At 40.8% G+C, this 22828-nt stretch overlaps 1 protein-coding gene and 1 long non-coding RNA gene across 2 annotated transcripts in view; one reads left to right on the top strand and one right to left on the bottom strand.

Annotated features, from left to right (window-relative positions):
* The window catches only part of LOC123373281, a 34280-nt gene extending 27884 nt beyond the window's left edge, over positions 1–6396 (bottom strand). The window contains exons 1-2 of the long non-coding RNA XR_006580641.1: positions 6262–6396; positions 4000–4268 (exon numbers count right to left, since the gene is read on the bottom strand). This is a non-coding gene — a long non-coding RNA (uncharacterized LOC123373281). The remainder of the gene's footprint in view (positions 1–3999; positions 4269–6261) is intronic.
* Positions 6379–20863, top strand: ISCA1 (iron-sulfur cluster assembly 1). Its single transcript, XM_045022200.1, has 4 exons — positions 6379–6587; positions 14395–14448; positions 18851–18956; positions 20561–20863. The coding sequence occupies exons 1-4, from the start codon at positions 6507–6509 to the stop codon at positions 20707–20709; spliced, it is 390 nt and encodes a 129-aa protein (XP_044878135.1). The 5' UTR covers positions 6379–6506; the 3' UTR covers positions 20710–20863.
* Positions 20864–22828: the final 1965 nt, after the last annotated feature.

Below are 22828 nucleotides of genomic sequence, written 5' to 3' on the forward strand. Positions count from 1 at the left end.
AAATTCAGTAGGAACAAAGTAAAATTACATTATCCTAACTACTTATTTAAAGGTGTTATGGTTTAAGACTAATAGTTCCTTTCACCAAATGTCAACATCTTTATTAAAGATATAAGCTGGGATTTTCAAAGGGGCCAAGGGAGTTAGGTCCTCAACTTTCATTGAGTGTGTGTGTACGTATATCCTAAAATTCATCACTTCATAAATCTGTTCACTTATACATCAAGAGAAATTTTATCCAAAGACTAACAGAGAATGACCACATTCAGGTGATGAAGTGATCTTGACAAACATTCCAACTTCATAGCTAATGGTACTTTATCATAAAACTAAAATTCGGTCTTTCCTTGGTGAATTACTTAAAATTCAAAGAAAGTAACAGGAAAAATTTGCATCTCTATCCTAGCATTTCTATAGTTAATTTTAACAGGCACTTAATATAACACCCATTATAATGCAGGTTTCAGAATAGTTTGTTACAACTTCCTATTTTCACATGCTAATGCTTTTCTGAATAATTATCTGAGGCTGAAATTTGAGGCATAGTCTTTGCTTAAGTGTCTAATTTTATTTAAAATTTGGCTTTAGAATTTAGGTTAAAATGTCTATTTAGATGCCTACAATTATTTGGGGTAATATAACTGACAAATACCACAGGTGGGGATTAGCTGGAAGTATTGTTTGTGCATTCCCAGACTTTCTAATATTTAGGGTTTTGTTAGTAAATTTATGATTGGAAGGTTTCAAAATATTTGGGTGAATGTTTAGTGTTTATATTGGGGTAGGCAACCTATGGCACGCGTGCCGAAGGCGGCGCATGAGCTGATTTTCAGTGGCACTCACACTGCCCAGGTCCTGGCCACAGGTCCGGGGGGCTATGCATTTTAATTTAATTTTAAATGAAATTTCTTGAACATTTTAAAAACCTTATTTACTTTCTATACAACAATAGTTTAGTTCTATATATTAGACTTGTAGAAAGAGACCTTCTAAAAATGTTAATGTATTACTGGCATGCAAAACCTTCAGTTAAAGTGAATAAATGAAGACTCGGCACGGCTCTTCTGAAAGGTTGCCGACCCCTGGTTTATATGCTTCAATTTTCTATTGTCTTTTTGTTCACAGAGAAACTTTATGTAAATTATAGTGGAGGATACCTTCAGTGATGGTCCACTTCTCCAGTTGGATTTTGGCAGATTACTTTTTTGTAAATAGGATTAGAATTACAAGTCCCTGAAATGATCTATTAAAAACTCTGCTTTAAGACTGAGGGCCTGAGCCAACTCTCATTGAAGTCAATGGGAGTTTGTCCACCAACTGCTTATCTATGTGATGTCTGCTCCATTAGTAACACCCTTGATTTTCTATATGGAGACATCCAATTAAAGTGCAATATGCTCTTCTAAGTATGTTCAATTGTAATATTCATAATGTGTTGCTGACACTGAAGAGAGGCTACGTGCTTGCTCTGTTAGCCAATTTGTGTACACAATTATGGTCCATGCACACAAATGTGTACTTTCGTATGCACAGTTATGTCATTACTATTTGAAAATATGTCTGATACTAAATATTCCTAAGTATAAATCAAGATGGCAGTTTAAACTCACCTGATACCGTTTTCTTTAGCTATAGAGAAAACAGCTTTTCCTTCTTATGTCTCCTTGGAATGTTTCATGTTTCTCTTTGATCATCTTTCACTGCACCACCCCCAAGCCTTTGCTGAATATTTGACATATTTCCTATCTTTCCTATTCATTGGGATAGTTGGCTTTTGTGCTCTTAATAATGTCTCTTTGAAAAAACTGCCAACTGTCTTCAATTGTTTTCCTGCTTAGATTTGCTTCCCATGGGATCTTACCTATCAACTCCCTGAGTTTGCTAAAGTTTGTCTTCTTGAAATCCATTGTCTTTATTTTGCTGTTCTCAGTCCTACCATTCCTTAGAATTAGGAATTCTACCTTTTAATGATCACTTTCACCGAAGCTGCCTTCTACTTTCAAATTCTCAACCAGTTCCTCCCTATTTGTCAAAATCAAATCTAGAACAGCCTCTCCCCTAGTAGCTTTCTCTACCTTCCAAAATAAAAAATTGTCTCTAATACATTCCAAGAACTTGTTGGATAATCTGTGCCCTGCTGTTTTATTTTCCCAATGGATGTCTGAGTAGTTGATGTCCCCAATCACCACCAACACCTGTGCTTTGGATGATTGATAGTTGTTTAAAAAAAGCCTCATTCACCTCTTCTTCCTGGTTTGGTGGTCTGTAATAGACCCCCTACTATGACATCACCCTTGTTTTTTTACCCCTTTTATCCTTACCCAGAGACTAAAGTCTGTCTTCTATTTCCACCTCAATCTCAGTCCAAGTGTATACATTTTTAATATATAAGGCAATGCCTCCTCCCTTTTTTCCATGCCTGTCCTTCCAGAGCAAACTACACCCTTCTATACCAATATTCCAGTCATGCGTATTATCCCAAGTCTCTGCGATGCCAACTATGTCATAGTTTTTTATTTACTAGCATTTCGAGTTCTTCCTGCTTATTCCCCATACTTCTTGCACTAGCATACAGACAGCTAAGGCCTGGTCTACACTAGTCTTATTTCGGAATTAGAGTTAATTCGAAAAAAAAAAAAGATTCCGTCCACATGACCAAACCAACTTTTTCCGATTCAAAGAGCTCTTTAAATCAGTTTACTCCAACTCGGCAAGTGGAGTAGCGCTTAAAATGAGATTGCACTCCTGGGTTAAAGGTATTGTGGATGCAATTTGACTTTATTGGCCTTTGAGAGCTATCCCAGAATGCTACCTTGTGACTGCTCTGGACAACACTCAACTCCGACGCACTAGCCAGGTGGGCAGGAAAAGCCCCTGGAACTTTTTGAATTTCATTTCCTGTTTGGTCACCACCATCACAGGCGACTATGCAGAGTCCACCATCACAAAAGATCACGCAGTCCCGGATTCGCAGATGAGCTCCAGCATGGTCCGAACGGGAGGTACTGGATCTCATCGCATGTTGGGGAGACGAGTCTGTTATTGCAGAACTAAGTTCCAGAAAAAGGAACGCAAATACATACGCCATGATGGAAAGAGGCTACTCCAGGGACACAGAGCAGTGTCGTACAAAAATCAAGGAGTTCAGGCAAGCATACAAAAAGCCAGGGAGGCAAATAACGATTCTTCTTGTAAAGTTAGAAAAAAAAATTACTCAACCTAAACCAGCAATTTTCAGCTTTCAATACTGGAAGCACCTTTTCCATAGCAGAGCACACCATCTAACCAACCTAATCTAGCAATATGAAGGACAGGGCAATGGCAATCTGTTTGAGACTGCCCGCATCCCTCACGGTAGAGAGCCACTGCTCTAGATCATGCAAAATTTCAGACCAAAGAGTAACTTTTTTCCCCAAGAAGAAATTTAGAGCAATCGCATTCCTAAACTACAACTGCAGATTTACTAGCATGACATTAGACTAAAATATAAACACCATAAAAACCAGGATGTATCTTGGTTAAACTTTTGTACACTGCCTTCCTTCTTTTATCCAGGTGCCTGTTTTGAGAAACTCATCAGACAAGAATTGGACAAAAAACTGTTTTGAGACGTATACACCCATGTGTTTTTTTTATTAAAAAAGACACACTTTTGCTCAGTACCTGAAGGCAATCAATACAGGTACAAGAGTTGGTTCTAGTTTTCCCAATGGTAGCCAAATGTTTGTTGTCAGACAAGCATTTTCATTCCCTGCGCTTACTTTACAAATAAGGCCACTATAATATCAAAGAAACAACCTGAAAATCCTGCAGGTGTTTTAAGGAAAGCCATATGTCAGATGGAATCTTGCAACCTATCACAAAATTGAGGCTATCATGAGAGATTTAAGAGCCTCAGAAACTTAACATTTACAATTAAAGGAAACAAACAAAAAAAGCAGGATGGTCATCAGATAGCCATTTCTTAATCTGGTCTTTTTGGGTATCATTTATTCTTACCCCTTGGTTCTGATCCATGGTATTAAAGAATTTGAGCTATTCAGAATACTATGTGATCCTTTTCTGGGACTGTTTCCACAGTGACCTTGTGTTCCCTTTTTCTTCTGAAAGCCCATATCTTTTTGCCATGTCCATAATCATCCCTGGGGTGGTAGCCCTGTTGTGAAGGGTTCCTCTTCAGCTAAAGCTCCCCTCTTTTTTTTCTTTTGGCAAAGCAAGGTTTTGTAGCATCTCCCATTTTAGCTGATGTTCAATATAATAATTTGCACCTGGAAAAAAAAAGGAAGTACTTTTAAATAATCAAATGTTTAACAACAGATTAAAGAGGGGGGGAAAAAGTGACAGGTTTAGCAAATGAGTAACTCATGGTTTTTCTCAGTACACCTTGCAGTCTATAAAAACTAGAGCTGGGCAATTTCTTTCCCCTTGCAAGTAGTAAATTTGCCAAAATATGAATTTATCAGGGCACCAAAACTATTTGCAAATATGGTAAATAGTTTTAACCAAAAAAGAATTTTGATATGATGAAACATTTTATTTCAACATTCATTTTAAAACAAAATGTTTTTTTCAAATTAGCAATCAAAACTTTTTTGTTTTGACCTATCCATTCCCCCCCCGCCCCTCCATTTGCTTTTGGTGATAAATCCACAAATAAGATCTATATCACTAAATGTCAAGCATTTTCATTTTCTTTTTACTGTATTTCTTTATTCTGTATCAAAGCAATACTACTAATTTAATTTGAAACTGAACTGTGCCTGCCATCATCATCCCCTCTCCCCCCGGAAGGTGTAACTCAAATTTAAGACAACATTTTGAAGGGCTAAACCCAGACATGAGTAAACAAAACATGTCACCCATCTGAAAGCTATTAGGTTTAGATATAGCAGCACACATGTAGAGGAAGAAAAGGCTAGATGTACAAAGGTATATATAGACACCTAAAGATGCAGACAGGCACTTTTGAAAAATCCAATGAGGCACCTAACATTATGTCTACACTGCAATAAAAAAAACCTGTGGCACTAACTCACAGAACCTAGGTTAGCTAACTCAGGCTTGCAGAGTTTAGGCTGCAGGGCTATACATTTCAGTATAGATGTCCAGGCTGGAACCTGAGCTCTGAGGCCCCCCCGCTCCCGCTTGTGTACACTGCAATTTCAGACCCTTGCAGGCTGAGCTGCAAGAGCAGCTGTGGCCATGCTGTGGGTCTTTTATCACAGTGCAGATGTACCCTGAGTGAACCTCCTAATTGGGGCTTCGGTAACTCACCTGCTGAAGTGCTTTCATATATCCTACTAGGCCCTACACCTGCATCTTTAGTCTTGAATTCTCTCTCGCACATATTATGAAATTTTGTATAAATAAGAATAGGTTATTTTCAAATGAAGTGGTCTGAACCACACAGATGTTGCACTTAAAATTAAGACATAATAAATTAGGTGAATACTTAGATGGGTGTACTGGTACTAAATCCATAATTACACAGTGTTGTGGAGCTCCACAATTGCTATGGCTAAAGAGAGTTTTACACCCTTCAAAATAACTTTCCACAGATTAACAAAGAATCAACTATATATTAGTAACAGGTTTCAGAGTAGCTCCGTGTTAGTCTGTTTTCTGTGAGCTAGCAACATGTTTTATAATTGTCCCAGAAAAACCCAAATACACACCCAACGCCCAGGGGAGGTTATGAAATGCACCACGCACAGGGAGGAAGCTCAGCGTGAAGGTGCAGGAGGGATTTGCCCCACAGCAGCAGGAATCACGAGGCTGAGCTGTCAAGCCGCTGCTGCCTTCCTGGCAGGGTGCGCCCGCGCTTGGGTTTATTCTCCATCCTCCCGCCCCGCGGGACCTGACGGGCTCCAGCAAGGACAGGGGCCACGCCAGCCCCGCGCTGCGAACTGCCCACCCGTGAGGCCGCCTCACCGGGCCGGCAGCGAGGGGCCCCGCCGCCCCCGGGGAGCCGGTTTCCCGCAGCGCACAACTACCGCCCGCTGGGGTCGAGAGGCCGGGCCGGCAGCGGGGGGCGAGGGGCCGGCAGGAACTCAGGGGCCCGGCCCGGGGTTCCCCCTGCAGCGCCAGGAGCCGCGGGGCAGCGAGACGGGCCGGGCCGCAGGCTGGGGGGGGCGGGGGGGGAAGCTGCTCCGCGGTCACCGCGGGGAGGGGGGTCAGGCGCGCGCGTCCGGGAGCCCAACAGCCGCGGAGGGGTCGTGGGAGGGGCTCGAGAAGAGCCGCGGCCCCGGGCACGACACTCACCCTCGGCTCTTCCGGTTATTGCTCCCGCTTCATTGTGCCGACTCGAGGCGGAAGCGCCTGAAGTCCTGCACAAGCCCGTCCGGGCAGCGCTTCCGGAAACGCTCCCCCATTCCGTCATCACGCGCCGTAACCTGCCCGGCGCGCGGCGATGACGTCACACTCCGGCCGCCATGACACTGGAGGCAAAGTAGAACGCGCTGCCCTGTGCCCATGGACAACGGGAGAGGACGGGGCTGAGGGGCGGAATGGCCTCCTCGGTGGTCAGAGCCACGGTCCGGGCCGTGAGCAAGAGGAAGATACAGGCCACCCGGGCCGCCCTTACTCTGGTGAGCATCGCGGGGGGTCGCGCGGCGCCCGTTAGCCCCAGGGCCAGGTCCGCGGGGTGGCGGTGAGCGGGGCCGGTGCCCGGCGGGGTGTGGGGCGCGTCTCCGGGCGATGGGTGCCCGGCCCCTGCCGTGGTCAAGAGCGGCCCCATGGCCTGTACTGAGCAGCAGTCTGGTTTACATGGGGCACTTTACGTTAAGGGGCACTTTCCTTGTGCTGTGTGCGACTAAGGCCCCCACTGAACTGCTTGTAATGTGTTTGCGTATGTACATACACGTGTATACATAGGTAAGATTTATGCTGATGACCGCCAATTGCTTTTTTTCTTTTGATGCCGTGTCAGAATAGATCTCTACGGCGTGTCCTCATCTAAAAATGCAGAAATAAGCCTCAGAGAAGGGCACTGAAATGAGCAGGCGCACTTGTGAATGAGGGGGCTTCTGATACAAGGAGTGCTTTCTTTAGAAAAGACAATAGTAAGAAGACCAATGATAGAAATGAAAGAGACAGAGGCCTACTTAGATGTTCTTATGTATCCTTTCCTCCACCATATACACTCAGGGTGGCACCTGATGCATTTAAAAAAAACAAAAAAAGCAAAGTTAGGACCTAATTCTGCCCTCCATTGCCCAATATCTCTCTCTCTCTCTCTCTCTCCTGCATGGCATCTGCAGAGCAACGTTCTATTAATACAATTGTAGGTCCATCAGCCATTTCGCGGCCTCCTTGTAAGGATGACCTTCACACTAATGTCATCAAACCAGCCGCTGAACTTTGACTGTCAACCTCCCAGTCAAAAGAGCAATAAAATAAGTACACAGAAAAAAAATGTTCATTCTAAAACAGGGGTTGTATGCAGATAATTGAGTGTAGAAGTTGGCCTTCAAAATCAACAAAAGGAGTATGATTATTAAATGACTTGCTTAACTTGTAGAACTCACATGCTACAGGCTATTATTGAGGGTACCTGATCAGTAAGACTTCAAATTGGACATTTGTGAATTAAAGGGGGAAAGTATATTAACATCTGAAGTGTTGCATCTCCAAAAATAAAGAAATACAAAATTAGTAGGGCTGGCAAGTAATTAAAAACATTAATCAAGATTAATCAGATTTAAAAAAATCTCGATTAATTGTGCAATTAATTGCACTGTTAATAATAGAATACCATCTACATCTTCAAATATATTGATTTCATATACAACACAGAACACAAAGTGTACAGTGCTCACTTTATATTTTTGATTACTGATATTTGCGCTATAAAAACAAGAGATATTATTTTTCAATTCACCTCATACAAGTACTGTACTACAATCTCTTTATCATTAAAGTTGAACTTACAAATGTAGAATTATGTACAAAAAAAACTGCATTCACAAATAAAACAATGTAAAACTTTAGAGCCTACAAGTCCACTCAGTCCTACTTCAGCCAATCGCTCAGACAAACAAGTTTGGTTACAATTTGCAAGAGATAATACTGCCCGCTTCTTGTTTACAATGGCACCTGAAAGTGAGAACAGGTGTTCACATGGCACTGTTTTAGCCAGTGTCGCAATGTGCCAGATGTCTTAAAGATTCATATGTCCCTTCATTCTTCAACCATCATTCCAAAAGACATGCATCCATGCTAATGAGGGGTTCTGCTCGATAACCATCCAAAGTAGTACAGAACGACACATGTTCACTTTCATCATCTGAGTAAGATGTCAGCTGCAGACAGTTAATTTTCTTTTTTGGTGGTTTTCATTCTGTAGTTTCCACTTCGGAGCGTTGCTCTTTTAAGACTTCTGAAAGCATGCTCCACACCTCATCTCTCTCAGATTTTGGAAGGCACTTCAGGTTCTTAAACCTTGGGTCGAGTGCTGTAGCTATCTTTAAAAATCTCACATTGGTATCTTCTTTGCATTTTGTCAAATCTGCAGTGAAAGGGTTCTTAAAATGAACATGTGCTGAGTCATCATCTGAGATGCCTATAACATGAAATATATAGCACAATGCGGGTAAAACAGAGCAGGAGACGTACTGTTCTCCCCAAAGAAGTTCAGTCACAAATTTAATTAATGGATTATTTTTTTAACGAGCATCATGTCCTCTGGAATGGTGGCCAAAGCATGAAGGGGCATATGAATGTTTAGCATATCTGGCATGTAAATACCTTGCAATGATGGCTACAACAGTGCCATATATGAATGCCTGTTTTCACTTTCAGGTGACATTTTAAATAAGAAGCAGGCAGTATTATCTCCTGTAAATGTAAACAAACTTGTTTGTCTTAGAGATTGGCTGAACAAAAAGTAGGACTGAGTGGAACTTGTAGGCTCTAACGTTTTACATTTTGTTTTTGAGTGCAGTTACATAACAAAAACAAAAATCTACATTTGTAAGTTGCACTTTCACGATAAAGAAATTGCATTATGGAATTGTATGAGGTGCATTGAAAAATACTCTTTTTTTTTCTGGTTTGTTTCTCATTTTACAGTACAAATATTTGTAATAAAAATAATATTAAGTGAGCACTGGACACTTCTGTATTCTGTGTTGTAATTGAAATCAATATATTCAAAAACGTAGAAGAACCATCCAAAAACATTTAATAAATTTCAATTGGTATTTTATTGTTTAACAGTGCAATTAAAACTGCGATTAATCGTGATACTTTTTTATTGCAATTAATTTTTTTTGGTGAATCGCATGAATTAACTGATTAATCAACAGTCCTAAAAATTAGAGTTTACAGAAAGAGGAAGTGAGATACAAGTGCTTTCGAAAACATAACTTTGAATTGCCTGATGTTTTTTCATGTTAAATTTCAACTATGAGAGTGAGAAGGCAGGTGAGGTAATTTTTTATTTTTTTTTTAATTAGATTAACTTCAGTTGGTGGAACATACAAACTTTTGAGCTGCACAGAGCTCTTCGAGTCTGGGGAAGGAAATCAGTGTGTCTGACCTAAATTCAAGTTGGGATAGATTGGTAAACTTATGGCAGAACACAAGAGGCCATTTAAAGCGGTCGTTTGAGGGTTAGATTGGTATGCATAACGGATTTGAAGTGGGCAGTTAAGATTGAGCAGGCGGGGAGGGGGGTGTTACAAATTGTTGTAATGAGCCATAAAACCAATGTCCATGTTGAATCCATTGTTTTTGATGTCTAGCAGAGTAATGAATTTAAGTTCCCAGGATTGCCTTTTGAAGATGTTCTGCAGATTTCCTTTGTGGACAGATATTGAAAGTGAAAAGTGTTTACCTGTGGGTGATAGTGTTTTTGATCTTTTATAATTTTTCTATGCAAGTTTCATTTGAGAGCATAGTAATTATCTGGTTTCTCCCCAGTTGTTGGGGCATTTGATGTGCTTGATGATGTACACCACATATTGTGATAAGCATGTGTAGTTCCACGAATCTTGAAAGGTGTGTTTGGGGGTGGAGAAATTGATCACCACTGCAGAGGTGATATGTCTGCAAGTTTTGCATCTTGTTGTTGTGGTAAGTTCTTGTGCCACTTTGAGTTGGTGTATCCTGGTCTGTGGGGAGCTTGCTTTGGATGCCCAGCTTGACGAGGCCTGGGGGCTGTTTGAAGGCCAAGAGTGTGGTTGGGAAAGATTTATTTCAGGATGTGGTGCCCATTAATTATGGGTTATAATTATTTGATACCCTGGAAGGATTCCAATGTGGGGTGGTAGCAGTGTGCCATCAGTGGGCTTGTTTGTTTGTTTTCTGTATCGAAGCAGGTTTTTTCCAGGGCATTTGGTGCAATCTACTTCTCTGGTAGAATGTCCTTGTGGTTTGTTTTTTTTTTTTTTTTTTTAATATCAGGATTGGAAGGGACCTCAGGAGGTTATCAAGTCCAACCTCCTGCTCAAAGCAGGACCAATCCTCGGACAGATTTTTGCCCCAGATCTCTAAATGACTTCCTCAAGGATTGAACTCTCAACCCTGGGTTTAGCAGGCCAATGCTCAAACCACTGAGCTATCCCTCCCCACAAGTGTGTTAAGGAGTGTATCCTAGACTTTCTCTTAATAGCATATTCTGTGGTATCTGAGTGTCTTGCTGTAGAGAACAGATTTTTCTGGATCTGTGGAGGTAATGTGGTGATCCGTGGGTTTCTTGTATAATGTCGTTTGTAGGGTTCAATTGTTGAAGCTAATAGTGGTGTATAACAGAGGTGAAAGTAAGCCGGTACAGGCCAATACGGTGTATCGGTAAGAAAGTGGCTGAAGTATTCAGTATCAATTGGTAAAATAAGCTAGGTTTAACTATAGTAATAACAAAAAATCTGATTTATCGTCTGTTTGCAGCAAACATCCCTCTCTGCAAGCAAACCAACCACCCCTAAGCGTAGTTGGAGAGGGAATCAGACTTGACCTGGGAGATTAGGAGAGCTGAAAGGCAGCAGGCTGCGGGGGTCTAAGGAGCGCAATACGAGCAGGACCCAGGAGTCTGATTGTGCAGAAAGCCCCTTGCTCCCCACCCAGTTTGCTCTTGGGCTGGTTCTCCTGACTGCCACCTGCACTCCAGCATGCAGATCCACACGTGTGGACCCTTGGGGGACGAGGCAGCTTGGGGAGCGAGTGTTGTGTGCATGCTGCAGGATGGAGGGGTGGCTTTGCGCTACATGCTCAGGGCTCTGTGCTCTGCTTCCAGCCCTTGAGTTCATTCATTATTCAGCCAGCTGCGGGAGGGAGAGCTCACCTGGCTGCAATCGGGGAGATCCAGAGCCAGGGACGCGCCTTCCTTCTCCTGTGTCCGGGCTCTTTGGGGGAGTCTCTGCAGCAGTCCCTGTTGCAGGCAGCTGTGGAGTGCCAGAGGCGGGGGGCTGGGGAGCAAGGCGTGGGGCTTGGCAGCGTACAAGCTGGATTTCGCAGCATCTGGCGCCCCAGATGAAACTTCTCCATCTCACAGCTCTTTCCCACTGGAGGGGCTTGCTGCTGTTTGCTGGTCTTTGACACCCCCGAGGCCTCAACAAATGAACAAGCTGAAAGTCATCCACAAAAGGGTATGTCTACACAGCTGATGTTAAAGCGCTGCCATGGCTTTAACATCAGCTGTGTAGACATACCCTTAAAGCTAGTACCAATACTCTAGAATGTAAGTAGTAGACAACTACTGTATCAGAGTTATGCAAAGGATATATGAAGTAAAGTATGTAGGAGTGGAGGTGGGAGGGGTTGTGATAAAACCATACCAGTAAGAAATTTAAGTTACTTTCACCCCTGGTGTACAGGAAGTTGATGCTGGTGTGGGGAGTGATGTGGGAGTGTTCTACAGAGAGTTTGATGGATGGGTGGCAGTGGTTCAAGTTGTGGTGGAAATCTGAGGAGTTTAGGTCTTCTGTCCAGACAATGAAAATATTATCAGTCTATCTCAGGTATATCATTGGTTTCATGATTAGTTTTTCCAGAAATTCTTCCTCAAGGTGGCCCATGCAGAGGTTGACTTATTGGGGAGTCATCCTAGTATCCATTTCTGTTCCCGTGGTTTGGACAAAGTGTGTGGTATTAAATGTGAAGTTGTGAGTGAAGATGAAATGGGTGGATTTGACAATGTGTTTAGGGTGGATATCCAAGTGTTGTAAGTTCTCTTGTAGGTATTTGAGGTAGGCAGCAATGCCATTATGATGAGGGATGTTGGTGTGGCACGGATGATGTTCAGAGGGAGGTTGTTAATGTTGCAGAGTTTCTGGAGGAAGTTGATATTGTCTTGAAGGAAGCTTGCCTTTTGTGTGGTGAGTGATTTGAGGTTTCAACCATAACATTACTTTGATCATGTTGCACTCATAACCTTACGTATCTCTTCTAATTTTAAAAAAACCCTACAAAATAAAAAAAATTGTAGTGGTTATCTGTGACCGTTACTGGCAAGAATACAATATGAAGCCAAAGGACTATTGGGAGCATAAACTGATTTCCAGCTCAGGTCAAGAAGTTTTCCTTCGGTATATAGATTAATCTTGAAAAAAAATATCCAGAAGACTTATCTGAATAGCTGCCAACACTCCACATGCATACAGGATTTCGGGGACAGGCTTGGAAGGAATTGATTAAAAATTCACAAATTACAGATGTAATGGCTTTACCCCTCAAAACTATGACACAAAATGGTTTAAACTTCAGAACTCAGTGCATCTGCTCGCTTGGACTGTGTGCTAAGATCAGGACATGAGACTTAGTTGATGGTTTTATCAGATGCAGAAGGAAAACTGCATCAGAGTACAGTTATTTCGACTTGAGAAGGTTATCTTCACAATTATAAAAGCAAGATTGTTTGTTTTTTTTAATTAAAACTAAACTTCTATAGAAACTGCCCTCTATTCACCATGGAAATTTCCTGCTCACCATTGATAAGTGGGAGAATGCAGTTGTCAGTTTTGGCTTTCTTATGGTAAATTTATACCATTATGAGGGCTTATATTTTCCTTTGCATTGGCTGCCAATCTTCACTATGGGGGACATGCTATTGAACTAAGTGTGTTTGGTCTCTGGTATTGCAATTCCTATGTTCCCCTGGTGATTGAACATCAGGCTACTTGCAGGTATATAAAGTAGATTTTTTTGATGGCTTTATTTGTTTCTGAAGCCAGTTCTGTGGCACCTAGACTTTGATAAAACTGATTTCTGCAGAGCCAGAGTCTGGCTAGCTTCTCATAGAAACACTATTAGATTAAAGATCATAGTTTAATAACATAAGAAAACTTATTTTATCATCTTAAACTGAAAGAATTTCAAAATTCGCAGTCTCATAGTCTATGTTTAGTTATTCTAACATTTCACTCAGGTTGGGCAATGAAGGCATACTAACATTTTCTGGGTTTTATGAACTAGCACGATATTGCAGTATATGGTTGCAAACTTAACAAAAAAAATCTTGTGGCGAGCTTCTCAAGAAGTTTCTCAATTTTCAGTACTGTATTTTTCAAAAAGAGAATCTAAATTTTAGTCTCTAACTTCCTGTGATGTATTCATTTATTATCTACAAATGTGTAGTCTGTCTGGTGGGAGGCAGGGGGCATCTGGTCCCCTTTACATTATGTTTTCAGCTTGTAGTGAAGTTAATTTATAAACTCTGCTCTTTTCCATAAATCCTCATGTGCATTAACCAGTTTAATTTTATGAGACCTTGTCTACACTAAAGGGAAAAGTTGATCTAAGCTACATAATTTGAGTTACGTGACTAGCGTAACTCAAATCAACGTAGCGTAGATCTACTTACTCTGGGGTCCCATTGACTCCTCTTACTCTCCTCAATCAGGTGGAATACATTAGTCAATGGGAGAGCGATCGGGGGTTGATTTAGCGGGTCTTCACTAGACCCGCTAAATCAACCACTGATGCATCGATCGCTGCAGCGTGATCCTCCGGTAAGTGTAGACAAGCCCTGAGTCTACGTCTGACAGACAGCTTAAAATTATGCAATTTAGGGTGTTAATTGTAGTTTGTAACCACAAAACACAACAAGTTGAACACAACAAGTGTTAGGTTCACTCCCTTGGGGGCACCTGGCATTGGCCACTGTCGGTAGACAGATACTGGGCTAGATGGACCTTTGGTCTGACCCGGTACGGCCTTTCTTATGTTCTTATGTTCTTATGGCTAGTTTATACTCTCGCTAGTGACACCAATGTCCGAGGTGGATTTCTAATGTGCAGGAGGAGAAGCTGAAGTGAAAACTTGAGAGCTGTGAAGCTGGAATGAAACTGAGCTTTTATTTGCAATGGACAGTAGAAGCAATAGAAGACTGAATATTATTCAGAACTTTTAACATTTTTCAAAGCAAGGAAAAGTTAATAAAATCTCTTTATTTTTCAGACTCCGTCAGCTGTACATAAGATAAAACAGCTTCTTAAAGATAAACCTGATCATGTAAGTACAAATGGATGGCATTCTTGTACACTATTCTAATATTTTTTAGCTTAACTTATGAAGAGCACTCTTAATTATTATTATACTAGCAGCTGTCCTGTGTAGTACTTGTGATTAGTGTAAAACAATGCAGCTTAAAACAATCACTGTCGACACCATTTAGACATGAGATCTTCCTTTATTTTTTAATAAATGCATTTATCCAACAAGCTTTATTTTCATATACAAAAATCAAATGAGGTAGGGGGAAATGACTATAATGACAATAAATCAACTGTCATAATCTTTGAGACAGATTAAACTCCAACATGCATTCCTTAAAGGTTTCACAAGATTTTAAAGTATGTCCATACTACCACTTTAATGAAACTAGTCTAATCTGTTGATGTTAGTAAGGTAATGATTTCCTAGTATGGCAAGAGATCTCCAACTATTGATGTGAAGGTATTCTTCAAATAATTTTATGAAAATTTTGAATTTCTCAAAGCAGGTTATTTTGTTGTGAAGTATGTTATGTCCACATAATATGTTGCCCCTTCTGGCCTGAGGGTTAGCCAGTATTTGGGGCCTTGCTTGTTTCTGTTAGGAGAAGACATTGATGCTACTAGTCAGGTATTTCTTGGTGTGATCCTGTTTATTTACAAGAATGTACACAAATTCCTGTTTCTCTGAACACAATAAAAACAAACAGCAGGTGTTTTCCTTACTCAGAAATCCAAATCTGCTCCAGCAAGTACTATGCCCAAAAGAAAGTCTGTCTCTTATCTTCTTATCAGGGCCACTCTCACGACTCATAGACTTTAAGGTCAGAAGGGACCATTATGATCATCTAGTCTGACCTCCTGCACAATGCAGGCCACACAATCCCACCCACCCACTCCTGTAACAAAGTGGAAAAACTTCATGTTCCCCAAAGACAATGAAAATAGAAGTTTCCATACAACACATTACTGGTGCGAAATCCGCAATGGTGACAAAGTGGAGAGGCCATGGCTTATGTACTCAAAAACCCAGAATGCTGCATACTGTTTTTGTTGCAAACTCCTCCAGTCTAATGTTCCAGCAACATTGGGTTCTACAGGAACAAAGGACTAGAAAAATCTGGCTAGAAATCTGTCATGCCATGAGAAGGCAGCAAATCACCAGAGATTATTCCATAAATGGAAAGAGCTTGAAATGAGACTAAGGTTAAAGGCCACCATAGATAATCAGCATCAAGAGAAGATTGCATCAGAGTCTCTTTACTGGCAAAATGTTCTGAAAAGGCTCATTGCCCTTGTGAGACTGCTTGCTACGCAAACCTAGCACTGCATGGCACTTCAGATCAGCTGTATGTGCCAAACAATGGAAACTTCCTTAAAATTGTGGAGCTGATGGCTGAGTTTGATGCTGTACTCCAGGAGCATCTAAGAAGAGTCACCACCCAAGAAATGCACACACACAACTACCATGGAAAAACCATTCAAAATGAGATCATACAGTTCCTGGCAACAAAAGTCAAACAGAAGATTGTGGCAGATTTGAAGTCAGCAAGGTATTACTCTGTTATTCTGGACTGCACACCTGACATCAGCCATACGGAACAAATGACTTTAATGGTGCATTTTGTAACAACAACAGAGCCTAGTGAAAATGTCCCTGCAATGGTAACTATCAGAGAGCGTTTTCTAGAATTTATTGACATTGCTGATACTACAGGATCTGGTATGACACATGTGCTTGTTAAAAAGCCGGAAGATATGGAATTGCGATAGCTGACACGCGAGGTCAGAGCTACGATAATGGTGCCAACATGAGAGGAAAGAACAGAGGAGTGCAGATATGGATCTGAGAGTTAAACCCTTGAGCTTTTTTTGTCCCATGCAGTTCTCATTCATTGAACTTGGTGGTCAGTGATGCAACATCAGCTTCTAGTGAGGCTGCTGAATATTTTAATGTAATTCAAAGCATCTATTTATTTTTCTCTGCATCAGCTCATCGATGGCAAATTTTTAAGCAACATATGGGAACATCCTCTCTGATACTGAAACCACTGAGTGTCACATGATGGGAAAGTGGAGTGGAGGCGATAAAGCCTATCAGACACCAAATTGGGAAGATAGATGATGCCATAGTTGCCATTATGGAGGATAATGCTATGACCGGAACTGTTTGTGGGAGAACAGGGGCAGAGGGAAATGCAATCACCAGAAACATACATAACTTCAAATTTCTGTGTCTTCGTGTTGTGGGATGACATACTGTTTGAAATAAATGTTGTAAGCAAGAGACTCCAAGGTGTTGACCTTGATTTATCTGGAGCAATGGAACAACTGGACAAAGCAAAGTCATATCTACAGTGTTACCGGTCAGATGAGGGATTTCAAAACATTCTGAAGAGTACACAGAAGTTGGCACACTGAAGCTACTTTCCCACCCATTCAAGAATACAAGAGACACTGAGGAAGAAGACATTTTGATTACAAGGCACGGGATAATCCCATAAGAGACCCCAAACAACAATTCAAAGTTGAATTATTTAACCAGGTGCTAGATTGTGCAATACAGTCAGTTGAAGAATGTTTCATGCAGCTCAAGGAACACAGCAGTATATTTGGGATGTTGTGTGATATTCCAAAACTCCTCACTATACCTGAAGAAGACCTACATCAGCAATACAGGACAGTAGAGCCAGTGTTGACACATGATGACATGCACGATATTGAGGCGAGTGATTTAGGTGATGAACTGAAAGCCCTTTCCAGCTACATTTCAGCAGGATCAGCTCCAAAGGCTGTTCTGGAATATATGTGCACAAATAAGATGACCACCCTTTTTCCAAATGCTTTTGTTGCTCTGCGCATACTTCTAACACTTCCGGTAACAGTTGCCAGTGGAGAACGCAGCTTCTCCAAGCTGAAGTTAGTAAAAACACATCTACGCTCCACAATGACACAGGAGAGGCTGGTCGTCCTTGCAACCATCTCAATAGAGCATGAGTTGGCCCAGACTATGGACCTTCCGGAAGCAGTTCAAATCTTTGCAGCCAAGAAGGCACAGAAAGCACCACTTCGATTATTCAAACAGATAAAAATTCCATTGTTTACTATGCAGACAAGAAAAGTTATATTTGCAGTTCAGGCATTTGAAAGTTAAATGTTACTTAAAATTTTTGAACAAGGCATTTTAAGTTGTTAGTTCTCCTTTATTGGGATAGGTGGCAGAGCAGTACCATGAGAGGAGTAGAACAGGAAGAAGGTAGAATTGAGACCTTTCAAAGTTTTGGCCCAAGCGAAGGGGCATGGGGGCGTCATTTGAGTTCCCCGCCTCAGGTGCCAAAATGTTATGGGCCGGCCCTGGACTGAATTATGAGTCAGTATGGCTTACTGGGTCAATTCTGAGCAGATCTTAAAAATGGGAAGGGCTGAGTGGTAATGTGGATAATGAAAATTGCAACCCATGTAACTTTTTAGTATACTGTGAAATAGAGGTTCTCTCCACTAATCAGCATAGGAATGCTGTGAAAATGTAACTGTATTTGGCTCAGCCTCAACCTTGCCAGCATTATGTAAATTGCTTCAATTGCTCCTACAATGAGGAGAAGTAAGCACCAGCCTGCAACTCATTGCAACAGGCATGCAGAAGATCTGTACTGTGATTTTTAGTGGGGCGGATGAGAGCCGGGTGAGAATTTGGAATGCATCCCATTAAGCCCTAGAACTGGCTTCCTTTCTCTGGTGAGTGAGTGTTCAAGTTTGTAAAGTGCTGTGGTCTGACAGTACTATATAAACAAACTGTCCCATTTGAAGTCATAAAACCATTTGTCTTTGAAGCAAGATTTTCTCATCCAAACTGCTTAAAAGACCAAACACTTACAAGGGTGCCAACAGTTTTACTAGTGAATTACATTAGATTGCTATTTTTACACACTGTAGGTCTTTGTCCACAATAGGAAAACTTATATGTGTAGCTTTCCACCATTGCAACACTGCATGTGATAGCAAAAGTAGAATGGAAGTTGTAGTAGAGGCAGGGCTCAGGCTAACCCTGACAATATGATGGTAGAAGTGCCTCTGCTCCGTTGACATTTTCACCACTGTTACTAGAATTATAGTGTATAGATTTATAGGTATAAATTGTACTAGTGTAGTGCATGGGAGTTAGGCTTCAGTTTGAGTATATATTATGCATTTTATAACTTAAAAACTCTGACTCACTTTTCTAGTTGGTCCGTACCAAAAAAAAGCAACCCAAGACATTTTGGCTCTTCATTCCTAAAATGAATTCATCCTAATTTTAACCCTAGATGACAAGGGAAAAACACTGAGTGGTAGCTATCGAGTTGATTAGTGCACTGAGTTTCCAGTTCTCTGCTGGCACACTGTACATTTAAATAAAAGTGAATAAAACTCTTATGTTTCAGGTAGGTGTGAAAGTTGGAGTCCGTACAAGGGGATGTAATGGACTTTCATACACGTTAGACTATACAAAATCAAAAGGCGACTCTGATGAAGAAGTAGTTCAAGATGGTGAGTGTTTATTTGTTCTTATCTATTTGAAGCAGTAAAAAGGTGGAGAGGGCAGGTGCAGAATAACTTGATTACTAAACGTCCAAACTATAATGGAGTAGACAGGCTAGAATTTACTAGATACATGAAGTTACTGAGAGAAATCCTTGGATGCCTTGGTAGGAATTGCTGTTGCTGTCACTTTAGGTTCCATTGTAAAAGTACACATTTGTTAAAGCTTCCTGGATTAAATTAAATGCTGCTAGCACAGAGGGTGCCTTTTCCCTCCCCACCATATGTCCAGGCTCACCATGGGCTGGAGTTCTCCAGGGCCTGGGAGGCTACGTTTCCATCTGGTGGTGGGGTGGCAGCTTTAAGTTAATACTTGAGTATCATAGGATCCTCCTTGTGCAGGTTGCTTGGTGGAGCACATCCTCCAGCAGACTTTGTCACAAGCACTTCTTTGTCAGCACAGCCTACTTCTGTTGGCCAACCTTGGTGGCTCCAGGCCCCTGGGGTTGCTGCATCCCTGGGTTACATTGATATACGCTGGCACTGAATATACTAAGATGAAACAAAGGACCTTCCAAAAAACACAGCTTTTATATAAACAAATGGATTCCCTACTTGGGTTTATCATTATTGGTATTGGTTTTTATTTCTTCATCTGCAAATTGCAAAATTGGCTTATTAAAATGAGGAATCATAAATAGTCTATAAATCAAAAGTGCAGTCTTAATGTTCAACATCCTGCAGCCTGTAAAACTTCTGTACGTTATTGGAACAGGCAGGATTTCCGGCTATTAAGACTTTAGAAGCACTAATTCCTAGCCCTGATTGTTTTGCTTTATAGTATATTGGATGGACTTTACACCTCCCACTAGTACAGAACTAAATATTGCTAGTAACTCAGCTTCACCCGTATAACTTTGGCAAGGGGAAAGATAGTCCATTTGAGAAGGAAATAAGAAAATATTTTTGAGGCAGGTTTTCTTTAAAAAGTCAGCTGCTTGAAAGCAGCGCAGATCTTTGGAATGTTAGTAATCCCAGTAGAAATGGATTAATGAACATAATTCATAGACACCAAGGTTAGAAGGGTTCACTGTGATCATCTAGTCTGACCTCCTGTGTAACACAGGCTATAGAACTTCCCCCAAAATAATTCCTACATCATATGTCTTTAAAAAAAAAAAATCCAATCTTGATTTAACAATTGTCAGTGATGGTGAATCCACCATGGCTCTTTAAGTTCTTCCAAGGGTTAATTACTCTCACTATTAAAAATTTACATCTTATTCCAGTCTGTGGGAGTGTCAAAGCTGCACTTTATTGCACAGTTACACAATTACATTGGCATGACCCTGCATGAAGTGTAAATAAATATACCATAATATCAGTACTCAACCATTTACAGATAGCAAGTGATAGTAAACTCAACTTTGAGTTCTTTAGCAGAGGCAAGAAAAGGATGAATATCCTGAAAGTAGTAAGAAAATGCAGCAATAATTTCACTGACAGACCTCAGTTTTTAGCTTCATTTTATATCAGTTATCTACCAGATTGTACTGTAACACAAGACCTGTGTCAGATTACATAACAGTTGTTTTGTTTTTGTTCCATTCAAGGAGTCAGAGTGTTTATTGAAAAGAAAGCACAGCTGACACTTCTAGGAACTGAAATGGACTATGTAGAAGACAAACTATCCAGTGAATTTGTTTTCAATAATCCAAACATCAAAGGAACATGCGGCTGTGGAGAAAGCTTTAACATTTGAAATCTCAGGACTATTACCTTGGCTTTTAACACCATGAAACACTTCTTCATCAGTGTGACTTTCTAAAGCTGTCACATTTCTTTCAGGTTTTTAGGCTTTGTAAAGTGTGGCTGCATTTCAAGGAAAATAAAGTGAATGCATTTTGGAAATGTAACCTGTGTGTTAAATTTCAGCACTGGTGTATTTATGCAGTAATTTGGGGTGAATTTGGCTTTAGACAGAAGAACAGCGAGGTGCAGTAGCACTTCTGTGTTTTGATATGTGAAGGGAAATAAATCTCAATATTTCTCCTTTTGTCATTTCCCTCTTCTTCATCCCTACCAGCCCCCCAAAAAGTGTTCTGTAAGAACACACTCTGTATGCATTCTGCTTTAATTAGAAGAAAATGGTAGGACTGTATATGTATGAATAGGTTTCAGAATTAACTTACACTCATTTAAAAAGGACACACACACATCTGACAGAGGTTTCCAGTATCTTTACCCCTTGATGCTTTATGGATTTACTGGTGAGCTGTTCTCAAAGAAAAATTAATAAGCTCTAAGAGGGAGGAAATACTGCCTTCTAGTGCTAAAATTTTTATATGTTATGTCACCAACCGTAGTTGCATGTTGGAATGAGCTAATTCAAGTCTCCAAAGTTATGCTCGCCCTTTCATTTTGAGTTATCTTAGTGCCTATATAAATGTTTGTGCTTGCTACAAGGAAAGGAAATCTTTGTTGCAGGCAAGGAGACAAGTAGTGTGATGTTCAAGAATAATGCAACATCTTCAACCATTTGAATGTTAAGGCAGAATGTGCTCAGGCCTCCTTTTCTGACATCCGATTTGTCTGTCTTTTCCCCCAGTTGACCAAGACAGCAAAATTCCTAAACTGCTTCCAACCCAGTACATGTATGTATTCCCCCTATGCTGTCTGGTCACCAAAGAAGGGAATTGTTTTATGATGGTAGAAGGATTTTTGTTACTTTCTGGTCATCATACTCACGACTGACTTTCTGTCACAGCTGAAACCTCATTGGTAACTTGAGTAGATGTTAGGTTTTCCCTGGTAAGGTTGACTCTAAATTCTGTTCAACAATTGTTTGGGGTGAAGGTAACTTTGTAAAAGGAAAATTTCATTGTAGCTTAAAAAACACTTCAGAATCTTTGACCTATATAAAATCAATGAAATTAGCTTTTTTATTAAACTGACACCAGGCACTAATTTAAGGGAAGACAAAACTTATTGCTTGGAAGAAGCCATTTGCTTCGATAGAAAGAAACTAGTTTTATCTCTCTCTTGCACATTAAGATTCTTCTGGCTACACACCAATCTTCCCAATGTGTATCATTCTTCAGCACCTCCTCCCCAACTACTCCGGTATCGGTAAATATCTCTCTAGGCTTTCCAGAAAGCCAGAGTAATTTAAGTGGCCACGTATGCACCAAGCCACTCACTTGTGCAGCTTGCAGGAGGAGTAGAGAGGGGAAGAAGCTATTCTTACTAGAATAGTTGAGCTGAAAGTTGGCCAAAAAGAGTGTGGGGGGGGAGGGGAGGAGATGGAGGTGGAAGGGAGCTCACAAGGAATACCTGAATCCTGGCTTTAAATAAGGAAGGAGTTGGAGTGGTTGAAGGAGATGGGACTGAATAAGGCATAAAGCTTGGAGATTGACTATGTGGAGTGAATTCATTCTGGAGAGCTGTTTATTGGTACTCGAGAGGGAGAACTGTGGACTGTTACCTGTTGCGGGACTGGAAATGTAGCTAAAACTGGCTGAGGGAGGAGGAGATAAATCTATGGCATCCTCCCTGCAGTAGGCAGCACAGCCCACAAGAATAGAAGGTTGAAGCTTCCACGTGTACTGCTTAATTAATATTCATACTTGAATTTTAATTATTTTGTAATGTATGCAATTTTGATGTAAAAACACTGGAGTTCTCCTTTATCAGCTGTCATACACAAATAGTTGCTTTATTATATATAGTAGTTATAGAACAGTAACAAAGTATATAGGGAAAACCTGATGACAAGCTCAGTAGATTTGAATTTCTAATGCCACAGTCCTCCAGTCCTGCCAAAAAATCAAGTCTATGTGGTATTGTAGAGCTAATGTCTAAAATAGTCCCCATGATAGACT

This window comes from Mauremys mutica, chromosome 6, assembly GCF_020497125.1.
Source record: "Mauremys mutica isolate MM-2020 ecotype Southern chromosome 6, ASM2049712v1, whole genome shotgun sequence".
Lineage (NCBI taxonomy): Eukaryota > Metazoa > Chordata > Testudines > Geoemydidae > Mauremys > Mauremys mutica.